The sequence below is a fragment of the Helianthus annuus genome, chromosome 16 (assembly GCF_002127325.2).
Source record: "Helianthus annuus cultivar XRQ/B chromosome 16, HanXRQr2.0-SUNRISE, whole genome shotgun sequence".
NCBI lineage: Eukaryota > Viridiplantae > Streptophyta > Magnoliopsida > Asterales > Asteraceae > Helianthus > Helianthus annuus.
This window is the reverse complement of record NC_035448.2, coordinates 33369063-33391522: the sequence shown is the minus strand read 5'-3', so window position 1 is coordinate 33391522 and position 22460 is coordinate 33369063. Positions and strand designations below refer to the sequence as shown.

General features: G+C 35.4%; 2 protein-coding genes and 1 long non-coding RNA gene across 27 annotated transcripts; 1 reads left to right on the top strand and 2 right to left on the bottom strand.

Annotated features, from left to right (window-relative positions):
* Positions 1-1367: 1367 nt before the first annotated feature.
* LOC110916590 lies at positions 1368-3069 on the bottom strand. The gene is made up of 3 exons (XR_002579863.2): positions 2643-3069; positions 2288-2480; positions 1368-1747 (listed from the first exon to the last, which is right to left on the bottom strand). It is a non-coding gene; the product is annotated as an uncharacterized LOC110916590 (long non-coding RNA).
* Positions 3070-4717: 1648 nt separating this feature from the next.
* LOC110916020 (abscisic acid and environmental stress-inducible protein) lies at positions 4718-5627 on the bottom strand. The gene is made up of 2 exons (XM_022160776.2): positions 5476-5627; positions 4718-5185 (listed from the first exon to the last, which is right to left on the bottom strand). The coding sequence occupies exons 1-2, from the start codon at positions 5573-5575 to the stop codon at positions 4884-4886; spliced, it is 402 nt and encodes a 133-aa protein (XP_022016468.1). The 5' UTR covers positions 5576-5627; the 3' UTR covers positions 4718-4883.
* Positions 5628-13668: 8041 nt separating this feature from the next.
* On the top strand, positions 13669-18850 carry LOC110917856 (clustered mitochondria protein-like). Of its 25 annotated transcripts, none has more exons than XR_004884331.1 (15): positions 13669-13986; positions 14141-14262; positions 14369-14435; positions 14571-14658; positions 15070-15134; positions 15339-15608; positions 15737-15798; positions 15885-15911; positions 16006-16074; positions 16145-16285; positions 16377-16490; positions 16632-16821; positions 16904-17005; positions 17096-17232; positions 17789-18846. XR_004884331.1 is itself a non-coding variant. In XM_035985774.1 (15 exons), the coding sequence occupies exons 8-13, from the start codon at positions 15906-15908 to the stop codon at positions 17152-17154; spliced, it is 771 nt and encodes a 256-aa protein (XP_035841667.1). In that variant the 5' UTR covers positions 13669-13986; positions 14141-14262; positions 14369-14435; positions 14571-14658; positions 15070-15134; positions 15339-15608; positions 15737-15798; positions 15885-15905; the 3' UTR covers positions 17155-17232; positions 17789-17846; positions 18036-18850. The 25 variants fall into 25 exon arrangements, 16 of the variants coding, with proteins under 16 accessions (XP_035841667.1, XP_035841675.1, XP_035841676.1 ...); XM_035985774.1 differs by having other exon boundaries at positions 15885-16074; positions 16377-16486; positions 17789-17846; positions 18036-18850; XM_035985782.1 differs by having other exon boundaries at positions 16377-16486.
* The last annotated feature ends 3610 nt before the right edge of the window (positions 18851-22460 follow it).

The window sequence follows — 22460 nt, the reverse complement described above, 5'->3', positions numbered from 1 at the left end:
TATGTTTTAGATTGGAATATTTGGGCCCCTCCGAAAGTTAATGTTCTGTTGTGGAGGGCCTGCATTGGCAAGGTTGCTTCTAAAGTGGGCCTGATCCAAAGGGGTGTTCCCCTAACCGACAGTTTATGTCCTCGATGCGGAATTGTTGATGAAGACACGGATCACATTTTCGTATACTGCCTTTGGTCTCGATGTATATGGTGGAATATTCTGGCTTGGATACGCATTAGCTTCCCCGCGGATATCAACAATCTAAAAAACCGTATTACATAAATCAAAATGCGGCCAAGAGGAAAAGTCTGGAGAAGGGTTGTCTCCACGATAGCCTTGGGGACGGTTTGGAGAATCTGGAACGCTCGAAACGAGAAGGTGTTTGAAGACCAGTTCATTCCAATTAAGAAGATGGTGGAGAAGATCAAAGAGGATGTGTTCCTTTGGATTAATAATTGCTCCAATCTTGTAGAGTCAAATTGGGAGAAATGGAAGACTTTTGACATTTTAGATATGTTGTAATTCGTTTTGTTTTGTCTGTTTTTCGCTTCTTTTTGTGTTCCTCTCAGCTTCTTACTGGCTCTTTATATTTATATATAAAGTGAGTTTGCTGTTAAAAAAATACATTTGATATTTAAAAGGAAATAGTTGTAGAAAGATCTTTTTCCATTTTGCTTAAAATATGCATTAACTAGAAAAGTAACCCGCCGCGATGCGGCGGGGGCTAGATTTATATTTCCATCAAGTTAGATACATGAGCTGCAACCAAGAGTTTATGCCTAGATTTGTATATGTATTATGGTTGCAACTTAGGTTGTATTCAGTATAAGTATATATACCACCTAGACACACCCCGGAAAAACACAAACGACACACCTGGTCTTTGAGAATTGAGATGGCGAAGCTCATGTAGCTCATAATCGAAACCCTATACGTCTGAAAACCAAGTCGATTCCACTCTCTCTCTTCCTTCGCATCTTCTTTGTTGCAATTTCCCATTTTAATTCCACATTTAATGAGAAAGAAGCTTTGAATGAAAAAATAACTATAAAAGAGCCCTTTGTTTTCCTAAAGAATTCATTCATTTTGTTTTATCGTTCCTTCATCCAACATTAAAAAAGAAAGACCAGGAGCCATGATCATAATATAACTATAAACAAAAGAAGAGCCCTATAGAAGTAAGTAGATGAGAAAGCAAACAGACCACCAAATTAATGTCTCCCATAAAGACTACGATTAACAATCATGCACAAACCCGACCCATAATCCACATGACCCATACTATTTTTAAAACACCATAAATTGTCTGATTAAAGTTTAAGTAAAGCTATGTTCGGCAACAACGTGTATATGCTATATTAAATACTATTAATGGAAGGCAACAGTAAATAATGACGATTTTCTCATACTAAATCACACAATGAATTCACATTACATGCTCTAAATGTATGATCTCAAGTGTCACCAAATTGGCATTTTACCTCTTACAGTAACATTTGATGATAATTTCAAAAAATATGATAATAAAGACGTAAGAATCGCCTGTTGTCCTCCGGGAACTTGATTCTGATGGTTTCTCGGTTGCTTCCACGTCCATGCCAAATTAAATACAAGAATTCACACCAAATTAAAAGGTAGCATGTGGTTTAAGGAAAAAGATGAATCAAACAACGATTAACAAATAATAGCACATTCACCTCAGATAGCCTTTTTAGGGTAAACGGTAGGCCATCAACAAAGCCAAAGCTATGATGAGCTGAAAAAAACACAATAAGACACATGAGTTCATCAAAAACTTCCAACTATCGACAGATCGAAAGCATCTAAGGAATTGATTTGGGCAAGATAATTGTTAAAGACAGTTCCAGCCTAAGTAAAGAAAGAACCTTGTGAACGCCGACACAACCAAACACCATTGTCATTGATCGGTTGCAATGTGAATGCACCACGATTCACATTACCCATGCTGGTGTTTTTATTTTTGGTGTACTATAGATCTGTATATTAAGATTTATTATTAGTGATTTTAAGCATTAGCGGGTTGAATCCCTTGACAAATTCCACACTTGTCCTCACAGGAACTCTTATATTGACCTTTAGATCGACTAACAGTTCAACCCATGCCAACTGAATTGGATAGAGATCCAGTTCTGGGCCCAACCAAGTTCTTAACACATTGGTTATTACTCAATAAAGGTGTAGATTCTTGAATAAACAATTTAAAAGTTTTAAAAGAGTATACTTTTGTGGCAATTCTCAAACTTTTTTTACTTTTTATTAAGTTAAAGTGTTAAACCTTTCCGTTGACCAATGTGGGATGTACTTGAGACACTCCCAAGCTCCTTGTTGACCCATTAAGTATCCAGCTCCAAGTTCCAGTTGATCAGCAAAATTTTCATGAGTTTGTTTTCAACAAAAAACTATAGCAATTAACTTCCCAACATGTACCCTTGCTTATACTACTTGTAAAATACTACTTCATCCTTAACCTGCAATATATTGTTCATAAAAAGTTTGATTTTGTATTCACTAAGTATCCCAAATCACAGTCAATCCACAAATCAAACTAAAAACCCACATCAATTTCTCAGAAAAATGAGAATCAAATCATCAAAAACCCTCGACGCACCAAAAAAACCTAAATGGCGTACCTGGTCTTTAAGAATTGAGATGGCAAAGCTCGGTCTTTAGCTCATAATCGAAACCCTATACGCCGGAAAACCAATTCCGATTCCACTCTCTCTCTCTCTTTCTTCCTTTCGCCTCTTTTTGCGGAACCTCAAATCCCTCAAATCAGTGCTAAACCCTCAAATCCCTCAAATCAGTTCTAAACCCTCAAATCCCTTCTTGTCGTTGCCACTGTTGGGGTTGAAACGTTGATAGTGACTGTGACACCAGCGCGGCGTCGAAGCGGTGGAAGGGTGGAGCTAGGGTTTACTATGGCATGTCTCCCCTTCTCTCTTGAAAAAGGAAGTAGTGGTTGGACAATAAGCAACTGCTTGTAAAACATATAAAGCAATGTACAACAGGTTAGCCTGGAACATTATCTATGCCATATGTACAACCTCCATTGCATATAATTGTTGAAAATTAGAGTATATATAAATGTAGATCCCATTTTGCTTAAAATATGCATTAATGTAGATCTTTAGCATAATCATGGACCCATGCTTCATTGTAGAGGACTACATAGTCAAGCTTCCAAAAACAAAAGAATTTATTATGAAAACAAAGTCACCACATGGAGACAAGGAAGGCATATCGTTTACCAAGTCAAGCCACTTGTCGTCCACACTTAACAACTCTTAACAACCATTCCGTAAATTATTATCCTTGCTTACGGTTTTACATATGAGTAAACAGTAAAGACAAAAGATTAATAAGCTAGTTTGTTGGACTTAATCGTTTTCTTCATGAGTCAGGGATTTAAGTAGCTTTAGCTCGGCTATTTACTTAATGAGGTTTTTTTTTATTATTATAAACGGAGTCATGTCTTAGGTATATTGAGTCTTTATATAGTTTCTTATTTGAGTGTGCTAGGTTTCTTGTTTCTCAAGATATTTAGTTAGTATATATAGATGGTCAGGCTTATTTTAATTCGTGTGTTTTGGTGTTTCCGTTCTAATCGATCAGGGCCTATATATGGTATTAGAGTTTGGTGCTGACGGTTTTGAGAGTCGTTTTCCGAGAAGGGGTGAGCAGTCGCCTTTAGTTGTGGGGCTGCAACGACCGTAAAAGGTATCTTAGTGAATAAATAGAAACAAAAAGATTAACTAAGATTGGGTTTCGGTAGCTTCTTAGATAGAAGGTAAACACCAGGTGGTGGGTATTTTTCTTTTTCACTAGGTAACAAAACAGCATGCTTGGCTGTAGTAGAAACAAGATCATCATTGGTTGAAGGGGGTTCATTTAGCAACCAAGAAGACAATATAACATTGGCTCGTCGTGTTGACGGTCGATTGTAGCAGGTGTATATCGATTAGGGAAGTTTTTCGGGTATAATTCCATCAAGGTTAATTTTTTCTGTTGTTCGGAAGTATGAAAGATGATGGCAATTAAACAATCGGGTTAACATTAAAATGGGTTAGCAACTTCTTCAATTATGGTAACCAACAGACGAAATATAAACGAAACAACACGTAGCTGGAACCGCAAATTTTCAACCGATAGTGTTGTTTTGCGTTTGTAGATCTCCAACATCACTAGCAGGACCTGCCTGCATTACCGTCTGCAGGTTGATCATACAGAGAAGACGCATTTCTTTGTTGCATCTGGCCGCCCATGTGGCGCTGTGATCAGAACCTATAAACATCACAAATGATCACTTCTTCAAAAATACACGTTCAGATTCCAATCTTATGAATCATAATATGTACATATATTTCATTCAACTTTTTAAATCACAAACCATGTACAGAAACATTATCATCACAGAACATACATACCTAATGATAATCAAATACTTCAATTCGAACGAATAATTGGAACGTTATCAAACACAATTACGATTCAGATCGAATGAATCTCGAGAATTCAACTGGATGCGTTCCTGTTCAACATTCCGGCGATGTTTGCGTTTCTCAAACATTTCCCCAAATTGAAGTTTAATTTTTATTATTTCCATCCACAAATGGTCCTTCGAAGTAAAAATAGAGTAATTACATAGATGGTTCTTTTAAAATAGAAGAGTATTTTAGTTATTTTACTGAAATTTAACTAAGTTTGATTATAAGAATATGATATGAAGTTGGATAAAAGTACACTCTTATTAACTTATTCTACACATACAAGGCGTCATGCCAATTATTACATATATAAGGAGTACGTACTGACGCAAGATGAAACATTCTTATAATACCCGACTCATGAAATTATATATGATATGCTTATCATCAGTTTTGAGTTTCTTCACCACCACCACCTTTGCCATGCCCTCCACGGCCACCACGACCTTTGCCATGCCCTCCATGTCCACCACCGTTGTATCCTCCACGTCCACCATTGTTGTATCCTCCATGTCCGCCGCCTTTGTTGTACCCTCCATGTCCACCACTGTTGTATCCTCCATGTCCACCACCGTTGTTGTACCCTCCATGTCCACCACCGTTGTTGTACCCTCCATGTCCGCCGCCGTTGTTGTACCCTCCATGTCCACCGCCTCCTCGGTTGTATCCACCACGGCCGTCAACCTCACCTGCATCATTCCATGTAATTATTCATATTTTGCATGGTTTTTATGCTTCTAGTAATGATAACACACTACAACGAATAAAGGGTAATAAAAGTACAAGTTAATAAAAGATCCACATATGAATATATAACATTATGAAAGATAAATGCACATAAAGTAACAATATAGATGTTAATTATGTAGCTTAAAAACATTGAGATGGTAACTAATTAATTCCTTTAAACGTAAATATAAGTTATTTGGGATTAAGTTATTTGTTGTAATGACAAAACTAAAGCAAAAACTGTTCTTACCGTCATGGTTGGAGGCTAAGTCTCTAGCGGCTACTTCTGAGGTAATTAGAAGAACCACAGCAAAAACAAGGGCAAGAAGAAGAAATGTCTTCGAAGCCATTTTCACTTTGAAAGACAAATATGAGATGAGGAAACTAGTGCCTTCCTAGTCTCTATTTATAGAAGGATTTTATGCATGAGGATCAAAATTATAATTATTGCTATGGTCCCAGTAGGGTTGGTTGTTGAGGATCTGGGCCAAGGTTTATTTCATTTTCTTTGAAATTTTGCAACACATTCTTATCCTGTGCTGCATGATCATCAAAATCCTCATTTCAGTTTTTGTCACCATACGCTAATATTTGTTAATTTTAGTGTCTATCCTTTTAATAATCTATTTTCACACTCTTATCCGTTATCATGAATGAATTATACTCATTAGGTTAAAAGCATCGAAAACAATAAGCTTCGTACACTTATAATTAATAAGAGCATCTCCGATAGATGCTCTTTCTCCTTGGCTACAACTATTTCCATTCGTCTCACACTTTTCTTTTATATCTCTCCTTCACATCAACTCCACAAGAGTCGCATATTTCGTACAAAAGAGTCATATATGTATATTTCAAAATAAACCATGGATATATAGTGATGCACAAAATTGAAGAGAATGCATATAAAACGTGCATCTTTGAAATCTATCCAATAGATCATCACACACTTGTATACACTTATCTGGCCAATTTTTATATTGTGGAGTTTAATAAGTATTCTTGAAGTGCAAAAATGTTGAAGATATGCTTATTAGAAATAATGTTAGATTTTCTTTGTATTATGTTGAATTGTATCTCTATATAGTTAAATAATTATACGAAAATATTTTACGATGTGTTTGTAACACCTGGGTTTAGGTTGTTTATTTTTTTTAACTAAATTATAAAGACTAAGGATATATGTGTGTATAGATGCATATGTGTATTGTGTTTGTATATATAGGTATTTTTAAATATTTAACACGGGTTATTTTATAATTTATACCTCGTAATTAATTCTCTTTCACCCCACAGAGATAAGATCAAACAAACTTATTTAAAAACGTTAAAAGATACCACCAAACTTCTTTCATTGAGTTATTCATAAAGAATCTGATGTGTTTAATTTATAAATTAACCCTTAGCTTTTTATTACTTTTTCATAGATAGTATTGGATCTGGATCTAGCACCTGAAAACGTTTAAAAATATTAGCAAGACCCACACAGTTGCTTGCATGTCCATGACCACTTTATCTCAAACCAGAACCGCCCTACATTTTGTATACCATATTTCTGACGAAAATACTTATTATGGAATTTAAATTGTTTTTAAGTACTACATACATTACTAAAGTAAAATTATATATAATAAAAACAAAAGTTGTTAGAAACATATGAAATGTTATATATTTTGAAACCACACGAACCTACTAACAAAATATGTAAATTAAACACTTTTCTTCCTTCTTCCTTTACTGCTTCCATTGCACAATCTATAACCCAGTGTACTATTGTTACATTTGTTCTTTGGGTTTAATAATTTTCGGGAAAATAAAAAGTTAAAAGGGACCCATCACCTCTCTCGATGTGTCCATTCGTGTCTAAAAACCTCATTAGACCACACGTCTCAATTTGGGGTTTTTTTTTTTTTTTTTAAACAACGCCCAAGCACGCCCATCTAACCGTCCCGGGGCGTTTTTGAACAAAAAATTGAATAGGGTTGTTTTAAAAACGTTCTTGCCCACACACTTTTCGAAATCATACCGTTGATCAACGGTCAAATGCATTAAAAATTAATTTTTTTATTCAACTTTTAATAATTGTTTAATGATTGATGGGACAATATTGGGCATTATCATCACTACGCTCATTTGTGAAAAACCCTTGTTTGCTGACTAAAATGACACGTGGCGGAAAACGCCCATAGATAGGGCATTACCTTTACCGCTAGGCATCATCTTACCTAAAAACTTTTTCCTACTAACAACCATACTCGGAATAGTTAATTGATTAATTAATGTGTACTACTATACCTTTCTTTTACTTTTTTCTGTTCAAATTCTTCTCTTTTTTGAGACGTTATTGACTTAAACAAACAAGGAAAACTTTTTCCTACAGACAACAATAATTGGAATTGTTAATTGTAGAGTGCTCCCCTTTGTTATACAAATTTAATGTATAAAGTTGAGGTGACCAGAAAAAAAAGTTTATCTCCCTTAAACTATATATAAAATTTTGTATACCTTAAAAAGCAGAATCTTTATGTTAATATGCAGTGCAATAAAAGTTTGTTTATTAATTATCAAATAAAATGAAGTTTTCAAGAGATGATATTTACAATAGAAATTACTACGGTTGTGTAGCATGCATGATTCAAAATAAATATACTCTTTTAGCTAAAGTATGAATGGTATTTAATGCTGACATCTAAGTCAAAGATATATTTGTTATTATTAATTAATTTTATGTCTCACCCGTGACAGATTTTTTACTTATACACAGATGGCGAAAGTGGAGTTGGTCACATCCTCTACTCATGTATGGCCAAACATTCATATGGCTGAAAATAAAAAATGGTCTACCATCATTAATATATACATGTCGATTCATAGATAAGACCAAAACATAGAAAATAATCCTTTATATGCGGGATCTAAAACGATTATGTGTTGAATGATCGTGGCACTGGCGGAACTAGAAAGAAAATTCAGAGGTATCCTAAAAAACTTTTACATAGACCCGTTTCTGAGAAATCGAGCCCCCCTTCCGTGTGTAGCTAGTAAAAATGAGCCCTTTAATTTTTTTCTTTTACCTATGGTCATCCCTGAGAATATGAGAGCCCTTAGGGGCCATGTGTAGCTAGTAAATACATATATAGAACTATTAGGTTACAGGTTACAGACCCGTGTATCACATGTGATACGAGTTGAATAAAAAAATATTAAACAGTTAGTAATAAGATTTAGGAATTATAATATAATATTTTGAGATAAGATGTAACTGAAATTATGTATTATTTAGGTATAGATACGTTTAGTGTGAATGTTTATATAATATTTATTTATATTTAGTAATAAAATCATATATATTTAGAAAGAACTATTTCAATATTTCTTCCAATATTATTTTCATTTTAAGCTTTTCTTCATGTATTATTTTCATTTTTAACCTTTTCTGTTGTGAAACTTGTAGGCACATATCGTTTTTAAGTAACTTTTAGAGTAAATTGCCATTTTAGTCTCTGAGTTTTGTCCAAATTTGCCATTTTAGTCCAAATAGTTTTTTTTGTCTCTGGGTCCTTGAGTTTTACATTTTGTTGCCATTTTGATCATTTTGTCTAACTCCATCCAAAAACCCAGTTTGTAACAGGGGTATTTTGGGGATTTCCTTAAAAAATGTTTTCAGTTGTCATTTTGATCCAATTCCAAAAAATCAAAAAAATTCCAAAAAATTCAAAAAAATCTAAAAATCAAAAAAATTCTAAAAAATCATAAAAATTCTAAGAGTAAATTGCCATTTTAGTCCCTGAGTTTTGTCCAAATTTGCCATTTTAGTCCAAATAGTTTTTTTTTGCCTCTGGGTCCCTGAGTTTTACATTTTGTTGCCATTTTGATCATTTTGTCTAACTCCATCCAAAAACCCAGTTTGTAACAGGGGTATTTTGAGGATTTCCTTAAAAAATGTTTTCAGTTGCCATTTTGATCCAATTCCAAAAAATCAAAAAAAATTCCAAAAAAATTCAAAAAATCTAAAAATCAAAAAAATTCTAAAAAATCATAAAAATTCTAAAAAAATCAAAAATCAAAAAAATTCTAAAAAATCATAAAAATTCCAAAAAATTAAAAAAAAATCTAAAAAATCCAAAAACCATTAAATGTTTCGGCACGAACCGTTTCGACCCGTACCGTTTCGACCCGTACCGTATCGAACCGAACCGTTTCGACACAAACTGTTTCGAACCCGTACCGTTTCGAACCGAACCGTTTCGACCCGTACCGTATCGAACCCGTACCGTTTCGACACGAACCGTTTCAAACCGACCCGTACCATTACGACTGCGTAACCCAGATGCCCAAATGGGGGCTGACCATTCGGTGGGTAAAACCAAAAAAAAAAGGTGGGCAGATGACCTGATCAAGGCTGCTTTAAATTGCAACTTTTGCACGCATGGCAGCAACAAGTGGTATTGTTGTTCGAAATCATCTTCATCGCGTTGCTAATCAACTTCATCTTCGAAACGATTCGCGTCGAAACGGTTCGGTTCGATATGGTACGGGTCGAAACGGTCCGGTTCGAAACGGTTCACGTCGAAACGGTACGGGTCGAAACGGTACGGTTCGAAACGGTTCGCGTCGAAACGGTTCGGATCGAAACGGTTCGGGTAGAAACGGTACGGTTCGAAACGGTACGGTTCGAAACGGTTCGCGTCGAAACGGTGCGGTTCGAAACGGTTCGGTTCGAAACGGTACGGGTCGAAACGGTACGGGTCGAAACGGTACGGTTCGAAACGGTTCGCGTCGAAACGGTTCGGTTCGATACGGTACGGGTCGAAACGGTTCGCGTCGAAACGGTTCGGTTCGAAACGGTACGGTTCAAAACGGTACGGGCTCGAAACGGTCCGGTTCGAAACGGTTCGCGTCGAAACGGTCCGGATCGAAACGGTTCGGGTAGAAACGGTACGGTTCGAAACGGTCCGGTTCGACCCGTACCGTTTCGAACCGAACCGTTTCGACGCGAACCGTTTCGACCCGTTTGGGCATCTGGGTTACGCAGTCCTAATGGTACGGGTCGGTTCGAAACGGTTCGCGTCAAAACGGTACGGGTTCGATAGGGTACGGGTCGAAACGGTTCGGTTCGAAACGGTACGGGTTCGAAACAGTTCGCGTCGAAACGGTCGGTTCGATACGGTTCGCGTCGAAACGGTTCGGTTCGATATGGTACGGGTCGAAACGGTCCGGTTCGAAACGGTTCACGTCGAAACGGTACGGGTCGAAACGGTACGGTTCGAAACGGTTCGCGTCGAAACGGTTCGGGTAGAAACGGTACGGTTCGAAACGGTACGGTTCGAAACGGTACGGTTCGAAACGGTTCGCGTCGAAACGGTACGGTTCGAAACGGTTCAGTTCGAAACGGTACGGGTCGAAACGGTACGGGTCGAAACGGTACGGGTCGAAACGATACGGTTCGAAACGGTTCGCGTCGAAACGGTTCGGTTCGATACGGTACGGGTCGAACGGTTCGCGTCGAAACGGTTCGCGTCGAAACGGTACGGTTCAAAACGGTACGGGCTCGAAACGATTCGCGTCGAAACGGTACGGGTTCGATACGGTACGGGTCGAAACGGTTCGGTTCGAAACGGTACGGGTTCGAAACAGTTCGCGTCGAAACGGTTCGGTTCGATACGGTACGGGTCGAAACGGTTCGGTTCGAAACGGTAGGGGTCGAAACGGTTCGTGCCGAAACATTTAATGGTTTCTGGATTTTTTAGTTTTTTTTTAATTTTTTGGAATTTTTATTATTTTTTAGAATTTTTTTGATTTTTGAATTTTTTAGAATTTTTATGATTTTTTAGAATTTTTTTGATTTTTAGATTTTTTTTGAATTTTTTGGAATTTTTTTGATTTTTTAGAATTGGATCAAAATGGCAACTAAAAACATTTTTTAAGGAAATCCCCAAAAGACCCCTGTTACAAACTGGGTTTTTGGATGGAGTTAGACAAAATGATTAAAATGGCAACAAAATGTAAAACTTAGGGACCCAGAGGCAAAAAAAAAAACTGTTTGAACTAAAATGACAAATTTGGACAAAACTTAGGGACTAAAATGTACTTTTAGTACATGTAAAAAATATACATAAACAAAGTAAAAAAATAAAACAAACAACTAATGGTTACAATAAACCAAATTGTTAAATATTAATTGAAGTTTGAATAACTATGAGAGCATCCCCAATAAGGGATGTTTTTTCATATTTTTTTTAATGGCAAAGTGGCACTTGCCCAATCAATCCCCATCTTTCTCTCACTTGCCACTCTCACAAACACATTTCTTCTCTCTCTCCTCTCTTCTCTCTCCTCTCTCCTCTCTACACTCACATAACTTTTCTCTCTCCATTTTTTCTCATTCTTCACCACAAACATCTCTACACCCTCTCTCCTCCACATCACTCTCTCTCTCTCCTCCACATCACTTTCTCTCTCCCTAAAAACACCAACAAATCCTCCTATTGTGGATGCTCTGAATTCTTACTTGACTTGACTTTTTGCAAGATTCCTTTTCATTCATAATCCCATTCATTATCCCAATGCTTATTATATACATTATATTAATAAATATAACTTCCATCTTCTTCTTTAAGAAGCTTGGTTGCCGCTGCAAGTTTTCACCGGGAAATTTTGTTTCCGTCAACCATAAAATTCCATTTCTCATCTTCATTTACATTCAGGTGGTATCCTAATATTTGCTTAGGGATATCACCGGAATATAAAATGATTAAAACAAAAAAAAATACACTTCGCCAAGAAAGTTGAGGGGTATCCCGGGCTACACCTCGCAACTACGTAGATCTGCCCCTGGATCGTGGCAATAATGAGTAATTAACTCTTCGTTAGATATTGTTTGAACTAGTAAATAACCTCGCGCGTTGCAGCGGAAATTCGATCAGTATTACAGTAGAAACTCTATAAAATAATACACTTGGGACCATCAAAATTTATTAATTAAAAGAGTTATTAATTAATCGATAAATTAATAATTATTAATTTATATATTAATTAATATTTTATTAATTTATAGTAGAATAAAGATGATATCGATGAAGAAGATGATGAAAGTTCTACAATGGAGCTCCCTTCGCGAATTAATAAAGATGATATCGATGAAGAAGATGATGAAAGTTCTACAATGGAGCCCCTTCACGAAACGAAGCTATTAAAGCGGCAATCACATTGAACTTTTTCTTGTTGAGCTATGAGAAAACAACACCAGAAGTTCTTACCATGCTAAGGAAAATTAGAGACGAAATTTAAGGGGAAATTGATTTCAACAAAAAACAAAAGACAATTGAGTCATTTTTCAAGAAACCTTCGTAAATCATTCATGTAATATGCTATATATAAGGAATTATTAATTTATATTTTATATGGGGTCTAAAGAAATTATCAAAAATGTATTATCTTATAATTTTAGCGAATTATTAATTTAGCACCCTATCCCCAAGTCGGGACCGACAAAAAATATTATCTTAGAGAGTTTATTAAATAATTGAGTATTAATTTATCGAGTTTCTACTTTGGTTTATTATGGTACGGAAACTCATTATATTAACCGGTAGAGAAACCCTAAAAACTAAAGTAGGGATATGCCCACAAAAATATTGAAACTTGTTTTACATCGATCAAAAGTTATGATATCGACAACAAGGGACCAACACTCTTATTGATTAAAATCGTGATACATGATTGCGTTTATTTTTTTTTCTAGACATTACAATATAAATTTTATTTGAAAAAGAATTCAAAATAACGGAATGATGACGAACCGAGTTGGTATAATAATATTTACACAAAAGTTTTATGATGTAATTCAAAAAATAAAGTCGTGTTCCACGTCGATCGAAAATCATAAAGACAAATACCAATACTGGTTCGGATAACATCGATACCGATGTTGTTGGTCAGTACTGACTATATACAATATCTTCAATTCGAATACAACTGTATTTTAAATAAAACTTCTCATTTCGAATACACCTTTATTTTTAAATAAAACTTCGAGTACAACTCCGTTTTAAACAAAATCTATATTGAAATGTAGAGAAAAAATTTTACTCAACTGCGTATTTAGTCTTTATAAAAGACGAACGTACGTAAGTTATAAGAAAAAAACAAACTTATATGGTTAAAAACATATATTATTTAGGAAAAATTACAAGTTTTGTCCTTTATCTATATACCCCTTTTCAGGCGGTGTCCTTTTCAACGAATATTGACAGGTTTTGCCCTTTATAGGGAATTTTGTTGCAAGTTACGTCCTTTGAGCCTAACCCAGTTAAATTTTTCTGTTAAATCTTATTACACATGGGTAATTTAGTCCTTTTTACTTATTTAAAGGACAAAACTTGTAATTTATTCTTTAATAAATATTTCAAAAATATATATCTATACTATATATAATATACATATCCAAAGGACTTCTTAAGGTCATTGAAATTTTCTTAAAACACCCCTAAAGCAAGATGTACAAGTCTTTTAAGCACACTAAAACCTCACTTTCCAATAATACCCTTTTGTCAAACAAAAAAAACACGTACACGAATTAGGGTTTTACATATTCATCTCATTCCTATCCGTCTCCATCTCTCTCTCTTTCTCTCTCTTGCGGCGATTCAGACGTTTGATGAAGATATCACCAGATTGGTTCAGATTTTGTTATCTTCGACTGCTATTGTTGGTGGTTGTATGGTTAAGTTGGCCATTCCGACTACTCGACAACCCTAAGGTTAGATTTGTTGTTGAAACTTTTAGATCTGTGGTCCCCAAACCCTAATACGGTGAAACTTTTAGATCTGGTATGGTTATTGCATAAGGTTAAATTTGTTGTTGATTGTTGTTATTTCCTTTGAAGTTTTGCTGATTAAACATGTGTTCACCAGATCTCTGTTCGTCGCTCTTCTTCATTTGGGTGTAATGAAGCTTCCATAAGAAGAACCTATGGAGAAATCTGATGAAATTCTGGTACAAGTTTGAAAGCCGCTGCCACTTAGTTTCTTTTCAAGTAATAAAGTCAAATCTGAACTTTTTGAGATGCTCATTAACTTGTTCAGTCTTTTTCTTTTTAATGTTTATACTTTGACCTAATTTTTATTATGTATTTTTGTTAGTTTTACTCTGATTGTGCTCCAGATCTGACTTGGATCAAAGTGTTGATTAGTGGGTTGAGACTAAAAGGTACGTACTGTGTCAAGTCATTAATGTTTTTGTGAGTAAAGACCTGGATCTGGATTTTCTTGTCAAGAATTGTTTATTAGTTTTGTTTCTTTTCTTTCCTTCTTTTATCTTTCAAATAATCTTTGTTGCTTGTAGGCTTTCAATGAATTATGAAGTTAAGAAACAAATGGTTGATGGACAAAGAAAGCAATTAAGGTCAACTGAAAAAGCTTGCCCTGAAGAGGTAATATGAAATTCTTTGGGGCTATTTTCGGTCATTAATCAAATTGGTAATATATGACATTCTTTGGGGCTATTTTTGGTCATTGATCAAAGAAAGCAATCAAGGTCAACTGAAAAACTTGCCCTGAAGAGGGTAATATGACATTCTTTGGGGCTATTTTCGGTCATTAATCAAATTGGTAAAATAAAAAATTGTGTAAAATTGGTACACCTCAAATGAGTTGAAGCAGATTAATCAGCCATGAATGCACATGCTTCATTTGTTGAATATTCAAATAGAGATGTGGCAATGGCAGCTATAAAATGATCTTAAATGGAATTTATAGAATGTGAGTAAGAAAATATAAGTCTGTTATGGTTATGCATTCTAATCCAACTGTTGTTGATATTCATTAATTTACATTCTTTTTAGGACTGTAAACAGTCGTTGATTGTTCAATTTGCTGACCTTAAGAGACCCAAGCCAGGAGAAACGAGGTTATTTCTTTGCTTTTAATAATAATTTAGCTAGGTGATGCCCTATATTCATCAGTTTGACAACATTACGTCATTGTTGCCCCCAAATTCGTGGCTTGGATTGCACCCTGTTCCTGGTATTTTTTTTTGTATTTTACGATACATTATTAGTCGTTTTTCACTTTTTTGCAATTGTTATTAATTTTCATTGATTGCATTATTTAGATGATAGACGTGATGCAGCAAGAGCAGAAAACTCACTTAATCGTTTGGGAGTGAATTAATCGATTTCGCAGACCGCTGCAAATGTTGTGCCTTCTGCTGCGAATGTTGTACTGGTGGTTTCGGCTAATGGTCATCCTGAAGAGAGCTGGAATCCTGTTGGAGAACAGAAGGTGGATGCTAATGGGGTCCAGCCTTCGGCTGAGGTACAAGCTACTACGCCGGAGGTCAAGGAGGCTGAAAACGCGAGTTCGGAGAGTCAGGTTAAGCAAGGTGGAGATTCTTTAATAACTGTGCTTTTAATCATGTCAGTGTATTTGTAATATGGTAATTGTTCTTTTGAAATTTTGATGTTGGAAGTATTTGAGCTTTAGATTAAATTTTGTTGTTTATTACTGCAGGTGACATTCATCTTTTCCCTGTTCCCGTCAAAACCCAATTTGGTGAGAAGCTAGAGTTTCAAGTATGCTATCTTTAACCATGATTTGTTATAAATTTTATCATCGTGATTCGTATTCCTTTTTTGATTAAATTTCATTAAATTTGCAGATAAGTACCAGTGATTCTATTATGGATGTGAGGCAATTCCTTCTTGATGCTCCTGAGACGTGCTTTTTTACTTGTTACGACTTATTGTTGCACACTAACGGCGGTTCCGCTCATCATTTAGAAGATTACCATGAAATTCGTGAGGTGGCTGACATCACCTCTGGAGGCTGTACTTTAGAAATGATTGCAGGTATATTACACACTTTTTACTTCCATTAAGTTGATATTTATCTTGATAACACTAAATGAAAATATTGCAGCGATTTATGATGAGAGATCTATCAGGGCCCACGTTTACCGTACCCGAGAGTTGCTTTCTCTTTCAACACCGCACTCCTCGTTATCAACATCACTTGCATTGCAACATGAAATGGGGCAGAATGCAACTGCAAATTCAGGAGGTTTATTGCTTAGAAAAACGCCTTTTATTCATTATTATTTAAATTGTTCAATTACTGATTGTTTAAAATATCAAAAAAAAAAAAAAAACAGATCAATCCAAAAAAACCGAGGTTTTGGAGCTCGAGAATCTAGGATTCATGGAGGACGTTTCCGGTTCACTTTCAAACCTGTTGTCTCCTTCGAAAGAAATCAAATGTGTAGAAAGTATCATCTTTTCATCATTTAACCCTCCTCCAAGCTACAGAAGATTTGTTAATTGTTATTTTGACTATTTTACATTTCTAATGATCTTATTGTAGGCATACATTATCATTTCTTATTTTTATTCTTTTAAATTACGTTCAGGCTGGGTACCTAATTTATCTGGATGTGGTGACACTGAAAGGGATCAAGTATTGTATAACCGGAACCACAACCACATTTTACGTTAACTCAAGTTCCGGAAATACCCTTGACCCGAAACCGACCAAGGCTGCTTCTGAAGCAACTACCCTTATCGGGCTCTTGCAAAAGATCAATTCCAAATTTAAGAAAGGTTCCGTTTATCTTACTCATTTATATCTGAAATTACTTAACTTTATCATTTCTTAATATTTGTTGTGATTTTATTTTGTTAGATTTTCGTGAAATGTTGGAACGAAAGGCATCCACTCATCCATTTGAAAACATTCAGTCATTGTTGCCCCCAAATTCGTGGCTTGGATTGCACCCTGTTCCCGGTATTTTTTTTTTTGTATTTTACGATACATTGTTAGTTGTTTTTCACTTTTTTGCAATTGTTATTAATTTTTATTGATTGCATTATTTAGATCATAGACGTGATGCAGCAAGAGCAAAAAAACTAACTTACTTTATCGTTTGGGAGTGAATTAATCGGTATGCAAAGAGACTGGAATGAGGAACTACAATCTTGTAGAGAGTTTCCTCATGCAAGCCCTCAAAAAAGGTGTATAGTTTTTCAACTTCTATTTATATAATATCTATATATAGAAAAATTAGCGTGATGGGCAACAATTCCAAACGGGTCGGGCTCGGCTGACCCTGAACACATTTTGTTCTAAAGTTTGAATCTTTATGAATCGTTAGTACGTCCAGGATCACAAAAAGCTACATAATTTCAGTAACATCCTCAAAAAACACATTTTGCTCTAAAAGTTTGAATCCTTTTGTATCGTTAAGTGTACCCAAGATCACAAAAAGTTACATAATTTTAGTAACAACCTTAAAAAACACATTTTGTTTTAAAAGTTTAAATCTTTATCTATCGTTAAATGTGTGTGCCGCATTTTGGGAAACAAGTCAAAATGGGCCGGGTTGGCTTGACACTAAATACATTTTGTTTTAAAAGTTTGAATCTCATTGACTAATGGGCGAGTGCATTTTAAACTTTTTGATGAGTGCTATGTCCAGGTAAGTTTTTTTGTTGGATGTTTGATATTTTTCAATTGTTATCTTCTTGTAAGCAGGAATAATAGAAAAACTTTTGGTTTATTCTCTTGCAGGCCTTATGACTTACTTTCGTGAAGAGGTGGCAGCTTCAACTCTGTTATTTATAAATGGGTTGGTTTCGAATCTGTTTTATCTCATACGGGTTAAATTGAAAACTTCAGCGAAAAGGGAGCGGGTCAAATGAGATAAAAGTCTCTTGAGTGTTATTTAAAGATTTAGATTTTTAAATAATCCAAGTTTTTTAATTGGACCAAAAGTGTTAGTAGGGCTTCCCACCCTTTTACGTTCATTTGTGCATAGGCTTTGGTGGGAATAAACCAAGAGTTAGCAAGGTGGGTGCACCATCCGGTTCACGATCGTTCAGAACCGTATGCGTCGAGTCTGACCCTGATAACCCATTTGGTTCCTTGGCTGCACTCCAGCAGAATTGCTCGATGGCGATTTGAAATCGTTAGGCGGTCTATTCGATGTTCTTATGACATGGCTAAGCGCCGCGGGGACGTATCAGCAAACATGCACAGACGGTAATCAAGACAATGTTGTAGGATACCTTTAGAAATCAAGCGACTTAATAAGCAACAGCCTTGCAATTATCTAGGGGTTTTCACGTGTCACGAATTCTAACAACCAAAGAAGAAGATTGATGAGCTTAGTTGAGCGATGTGCACACTGTTTTGGGACGTCCATGGAAAAACTATTCGACCACATTTTACCTTAACAACATGATGCCAAGCTTCATTGATCCTAAAGGATGGTTTCCATGGGTGGGAGCATCAGCTCCCAACACCATATTCTATCCAGAGTTTGCTAATTATGGTGCTGGTGCGGTCACAAAGGTTAGGGTTATATGGAAAGGACTCAAATTTATAGCTGCCAAACAAGCGAGCAAGTTCTCTGTTATACCTTTTATTCAGGGGGACAAGTGGCTTAAAGATACTGATGTGTCATACAAATCAGGACTTTGATAACAATCTCTCAAATCTTTCTTTTAAAATTTGAATTTTCATAATTTTTATGTTATTCAGATTCCTTAATTTTGTAAGTTATCATCTCTACATGTGCTGTGTTGTATCCAATGTTTGTGCGAAAGTTAACATTGATTTTGTGTTGATTTATGAGGCTAAAGATAATAAAATGAATCTTAAATAGCTACTTGGATAGTGTTTGGGTGTTAATAATGTCACACGCTTAAATGTTTTTTTCACACCCTCTATACGACCCGTATAGAATATTCTAACATGATAAATATTGAGTCGTATAATGTTAATGTACTTCAAAATTAGTACATCATAAAAAAAAAACTACTTGGGTTAGTGGTCCAGTGGCAAGACAATTCTTTTAATACACTTAATTGTGAGATCTTGGGTTCAAGTCTCACAAGAAACAGAAAATTCGTCTTTCAAAACAAAAAAAAAAACATAATAATAAAAAAAGAGTTAAAGGTTTACATTTACCGGTACCGTAACGAACAATACCAATATTGACCGAATGTCCGTATCTCCACGCAAGTAATTCCCACTAACAAAGCTACTATACAATATATCATGAGAGGATCTTATGTACTAATGATTGATTTGATGGTTAGATTGATAAACTAACAGCTAAAAAGATTAATAAAAGTATATCACCAAAGAATCGATAAACTGACAGGAAAACGAGTATCCTCTTGCAAATCGTCATTCCCGCCGCATCGCGCGGGTAAACGACTAGTATATATATATATATATATAGATGTATAACAAACAACAGAGATATTTATCTCGCCCCTCCCCCCTCTCTCCTTTCACCTATCACCACCACCGTCTTCACCAACACCACCATATGCCGCCACCACCATCTTCACTCGCATAAACAGGGGCAAATTAAAAATTCAGACAATTTGAATCCAATTCAATCGCATAAACACCCGATTCAACTTGTTTTTACATTAGAGAAACCACCCTTCATTAATCCCAGTGTTTTATTAATGCCTCTGGCCTAGCGTACAAGCTCAGGCAGACAGTGTCGACCCAACCTAACTTGCCATTTTTCAACCTCTATTTGTAGCTATTACAACAGCAAGCTTCCACAACTTCAGTAGCTATTTGATTGCCTGAAACAAAAGCTGATAGTACCATTTTAAAACCTCTATCTGGGTTTTTTTAAGATCCATGATTTGTCCAGATTATTTTGACTAAATAATATGTAGATTGATTTTCCTGAACAAGTGTTGACCCCACCCAAACACCCATTTTGCAAAATCATCAAGAAAGTCACTCAAATAACAGTTTGTAAACATGTGCTTTTTAGATATAAGCAGAACTTGAACTAAAACACAAAATAACATAAATTTATCCCTGAGACATAAAATTGAGAAGTTAAAGATTGTTGTTTTAACACCAACTGTAACAATTTACATCACACTAACTGTAACAATTTACAATACTCAAACTACAAGACCCTTAAGGTATTTGGTTACATAAAAGGCTTAAAAAAGAAACCATTAAACAGATAACAATTCTCTTTCTAAATATGCGCACAACGATTTAAAGACAAATCCCTAAACCATACAAAACGCTTGCAAACTCGTTGCTAGTTCTCTTCCTGTTAGGGTTGGTCTGCGGTTATCGCCGATTCCGGTGGAAGCTTTGAAGCCAGTTAGGGTTTTGAAACGTGATTTTGTTCCTCGTAGCTGCTCGTGTTCTGTTGTCGTCGTTTTATTCCCTCCTTATCGTTTCTATTTCTCGTCGCTGTTTTATACCCTTTGGTGACTAAAGAGCATACCAAATACGGCGACATTGCGGGTGATTCGATACGACAACATTGAGAGTGATTCGAGATGAAGAAGGTGGTGGCGGCGGCATACAATGGTGTTGGTGAAGACGGTGGTGGTGGTGGTTGTAGGTGAAAGGAGAGAGAGGGGGAGGGGGGAGAGATAAATATCTCTGTTGTTTGTTATACATATATATATATATATATATATATATATATATATATATATATATATAGAGAGAGAGAGAGAGAGAGAGAGAGAGAGAAACGGGTTCGGGAGAAAACGTTCAAAAGTGTGAGAACGGTGAGAACGCATCCTGGCCTAACACGTGTCCGGCGACATAGAGAAGGGCGGAGGGGCTTTTTTGTCTTTTCATTCTACTTTTATTTTCACAACGCGTTATAATATTTTCTGGCGTCTAAGTTTTTTTGGCTTAAATGTATTTATTAAACTTTTGGCGCTTAATTAATTGTTTTTGTGTCACATATATAATTTTTTGGCGTTATATCGTTTTCTGGTTAATTTTTTTGGCGTTTGTGGCGTTTTGTATAATAATTCATTACGAGTAATTAATATTTGCATAAGATTAAAATAAGTCCAATTTTTCTTTTTGGTGTTTATTGAATTTTTTGGCGTTTTAATACCCTTTACAAGGTGCTTTGCCAGCAGCTATTCTCCCAGTTTTCATTCTACTAGCATTTTGGTGTTTGTAGTTTTTGGCGTTTTATATAATAACGTATTTAATTATAGAGAATTAGATAATAAAACAACATATAACTTGCTATCAATACAATATAAAATGAAAACAAAAATAATTAAAATTGGTAATTTTAATTTTTCTTTCCAATCTTCAATGTCATCAGTCTCTTCCTTCTTGAATTTGTTTTTGGCTTTTTGAACCTTTTTTGAATAATTTAGATAGATGCCAACTTTCCTTCTTAAACCCCATCTTTTTCAGAAGAAGATACGTAGTGGCATCCTGCTTTTTGGTGTGATATTCTTGTTTGGTGGCATGTCATTAAAGATCAACTCTTGCTTGATGCTACTTGTAATAATGGAGTCCAAAATAGCATTTTATACTTGTGTTGAACCCTTTCTTCCATGCCTATAATCATCAAGAACAAAGCTCACATGATGGCATATCACTGTCATCAGTCTCTTTTTCTTGAATATTTGTCCATCTCATCTAGCAAAATATTATTGAGTTAACCCCCTCAGAAAAAGGATCCATTTCAGTGAAAGCTTTGCCATCTGTGGCGTTTTAAAGGGAGTGGTTTCTAGAGGATATGGCGTTTTTTGTGTTTTTCTGGGTGTGATTAATTTCATTGTGTATAGACCCCTCTTTTATAGGAGTTTTTTGGCGCGTAGTTTAGGCGAGACTTTTTATTGTAATAAATGATAGTAATAAAGTAACTGTATTGTTTTTGTATTTACTGTGTTGATCAGCTTTTATCAGTTTTATAGGTTATATATGTCCCATCTTCTAAGTTTGGCGTTTTTTTAAATGGCCTTATGCATACCAACATGACAAAATACAATAACGGAGTAAATAAAATATTAAGCAGGAAAAATATTTTTTGTTATTTTTGGCGTTTTGTTAGAGTTAACCTTTTTTTAGTATTATTTTGGCGTTTTGCTAATAAAGATAGAAATATATCATTTAATTATCTTAAAAAAAAGAAGATTACATAGAAGAAAAAAAGAGGAAAAAAAATTAAAATCCTTCGTCAGAAGGTACTTTATCCGAATAGTATCCATCACTTGTGTCATCTTCTTCCTCCTCGGAGTCTTCATCTTGATCTTCATCCATGTCATCACATTCACCTTCATCAGCTTCTTGTTCCTGAAGATTCTGAAGCCTCCACCTGAACATGTCTTGCATTAACTCCAATTTTGAGTATATTTCTGTGTTGGTACAAGTGGCGTTATGCAATTCTTCCATGAAGCCCAGTCGCTGCTTTGTCATGATGTTC

Coding starts and splice junctions, on each gene's coding strand:
- LOC110916020 (XM_022160776.2), bottom strand. CDS start 5,575: ATGGCTTCGAAGACATTTCTTCTTCTTGCCCTTGTTTTTGCTGTGGTT. Junction 5,186..5,475: donor CTTAGCCTCCAACCATGACG/GTAAGAACAGTT, acceptor GGAATGATGCAG/GTGAGGTTGACGGCCGTGGT.
- LOC110917856 (XM_035985774.1), top strand. CDS start 15,906: ATGGATGTGAGGCAATTCCTTCTTGATGCTCCTGAGACGTGCTTTTTT. Junction 16,286..16,376: donor TGCAACTGCAAATTCAGGAG/GTTTATTGCTTA, acceptor AAAAAAAAACAG/ATCAATCCAAAAAAACCGAG. Junction 16,822..16,903: donor CAATTCCAAATTTAAGAAAG/GTTCCGTTTATC, acceptor TTATTTTGTTAG/ATTTTCGTGAAATGTTGGAA.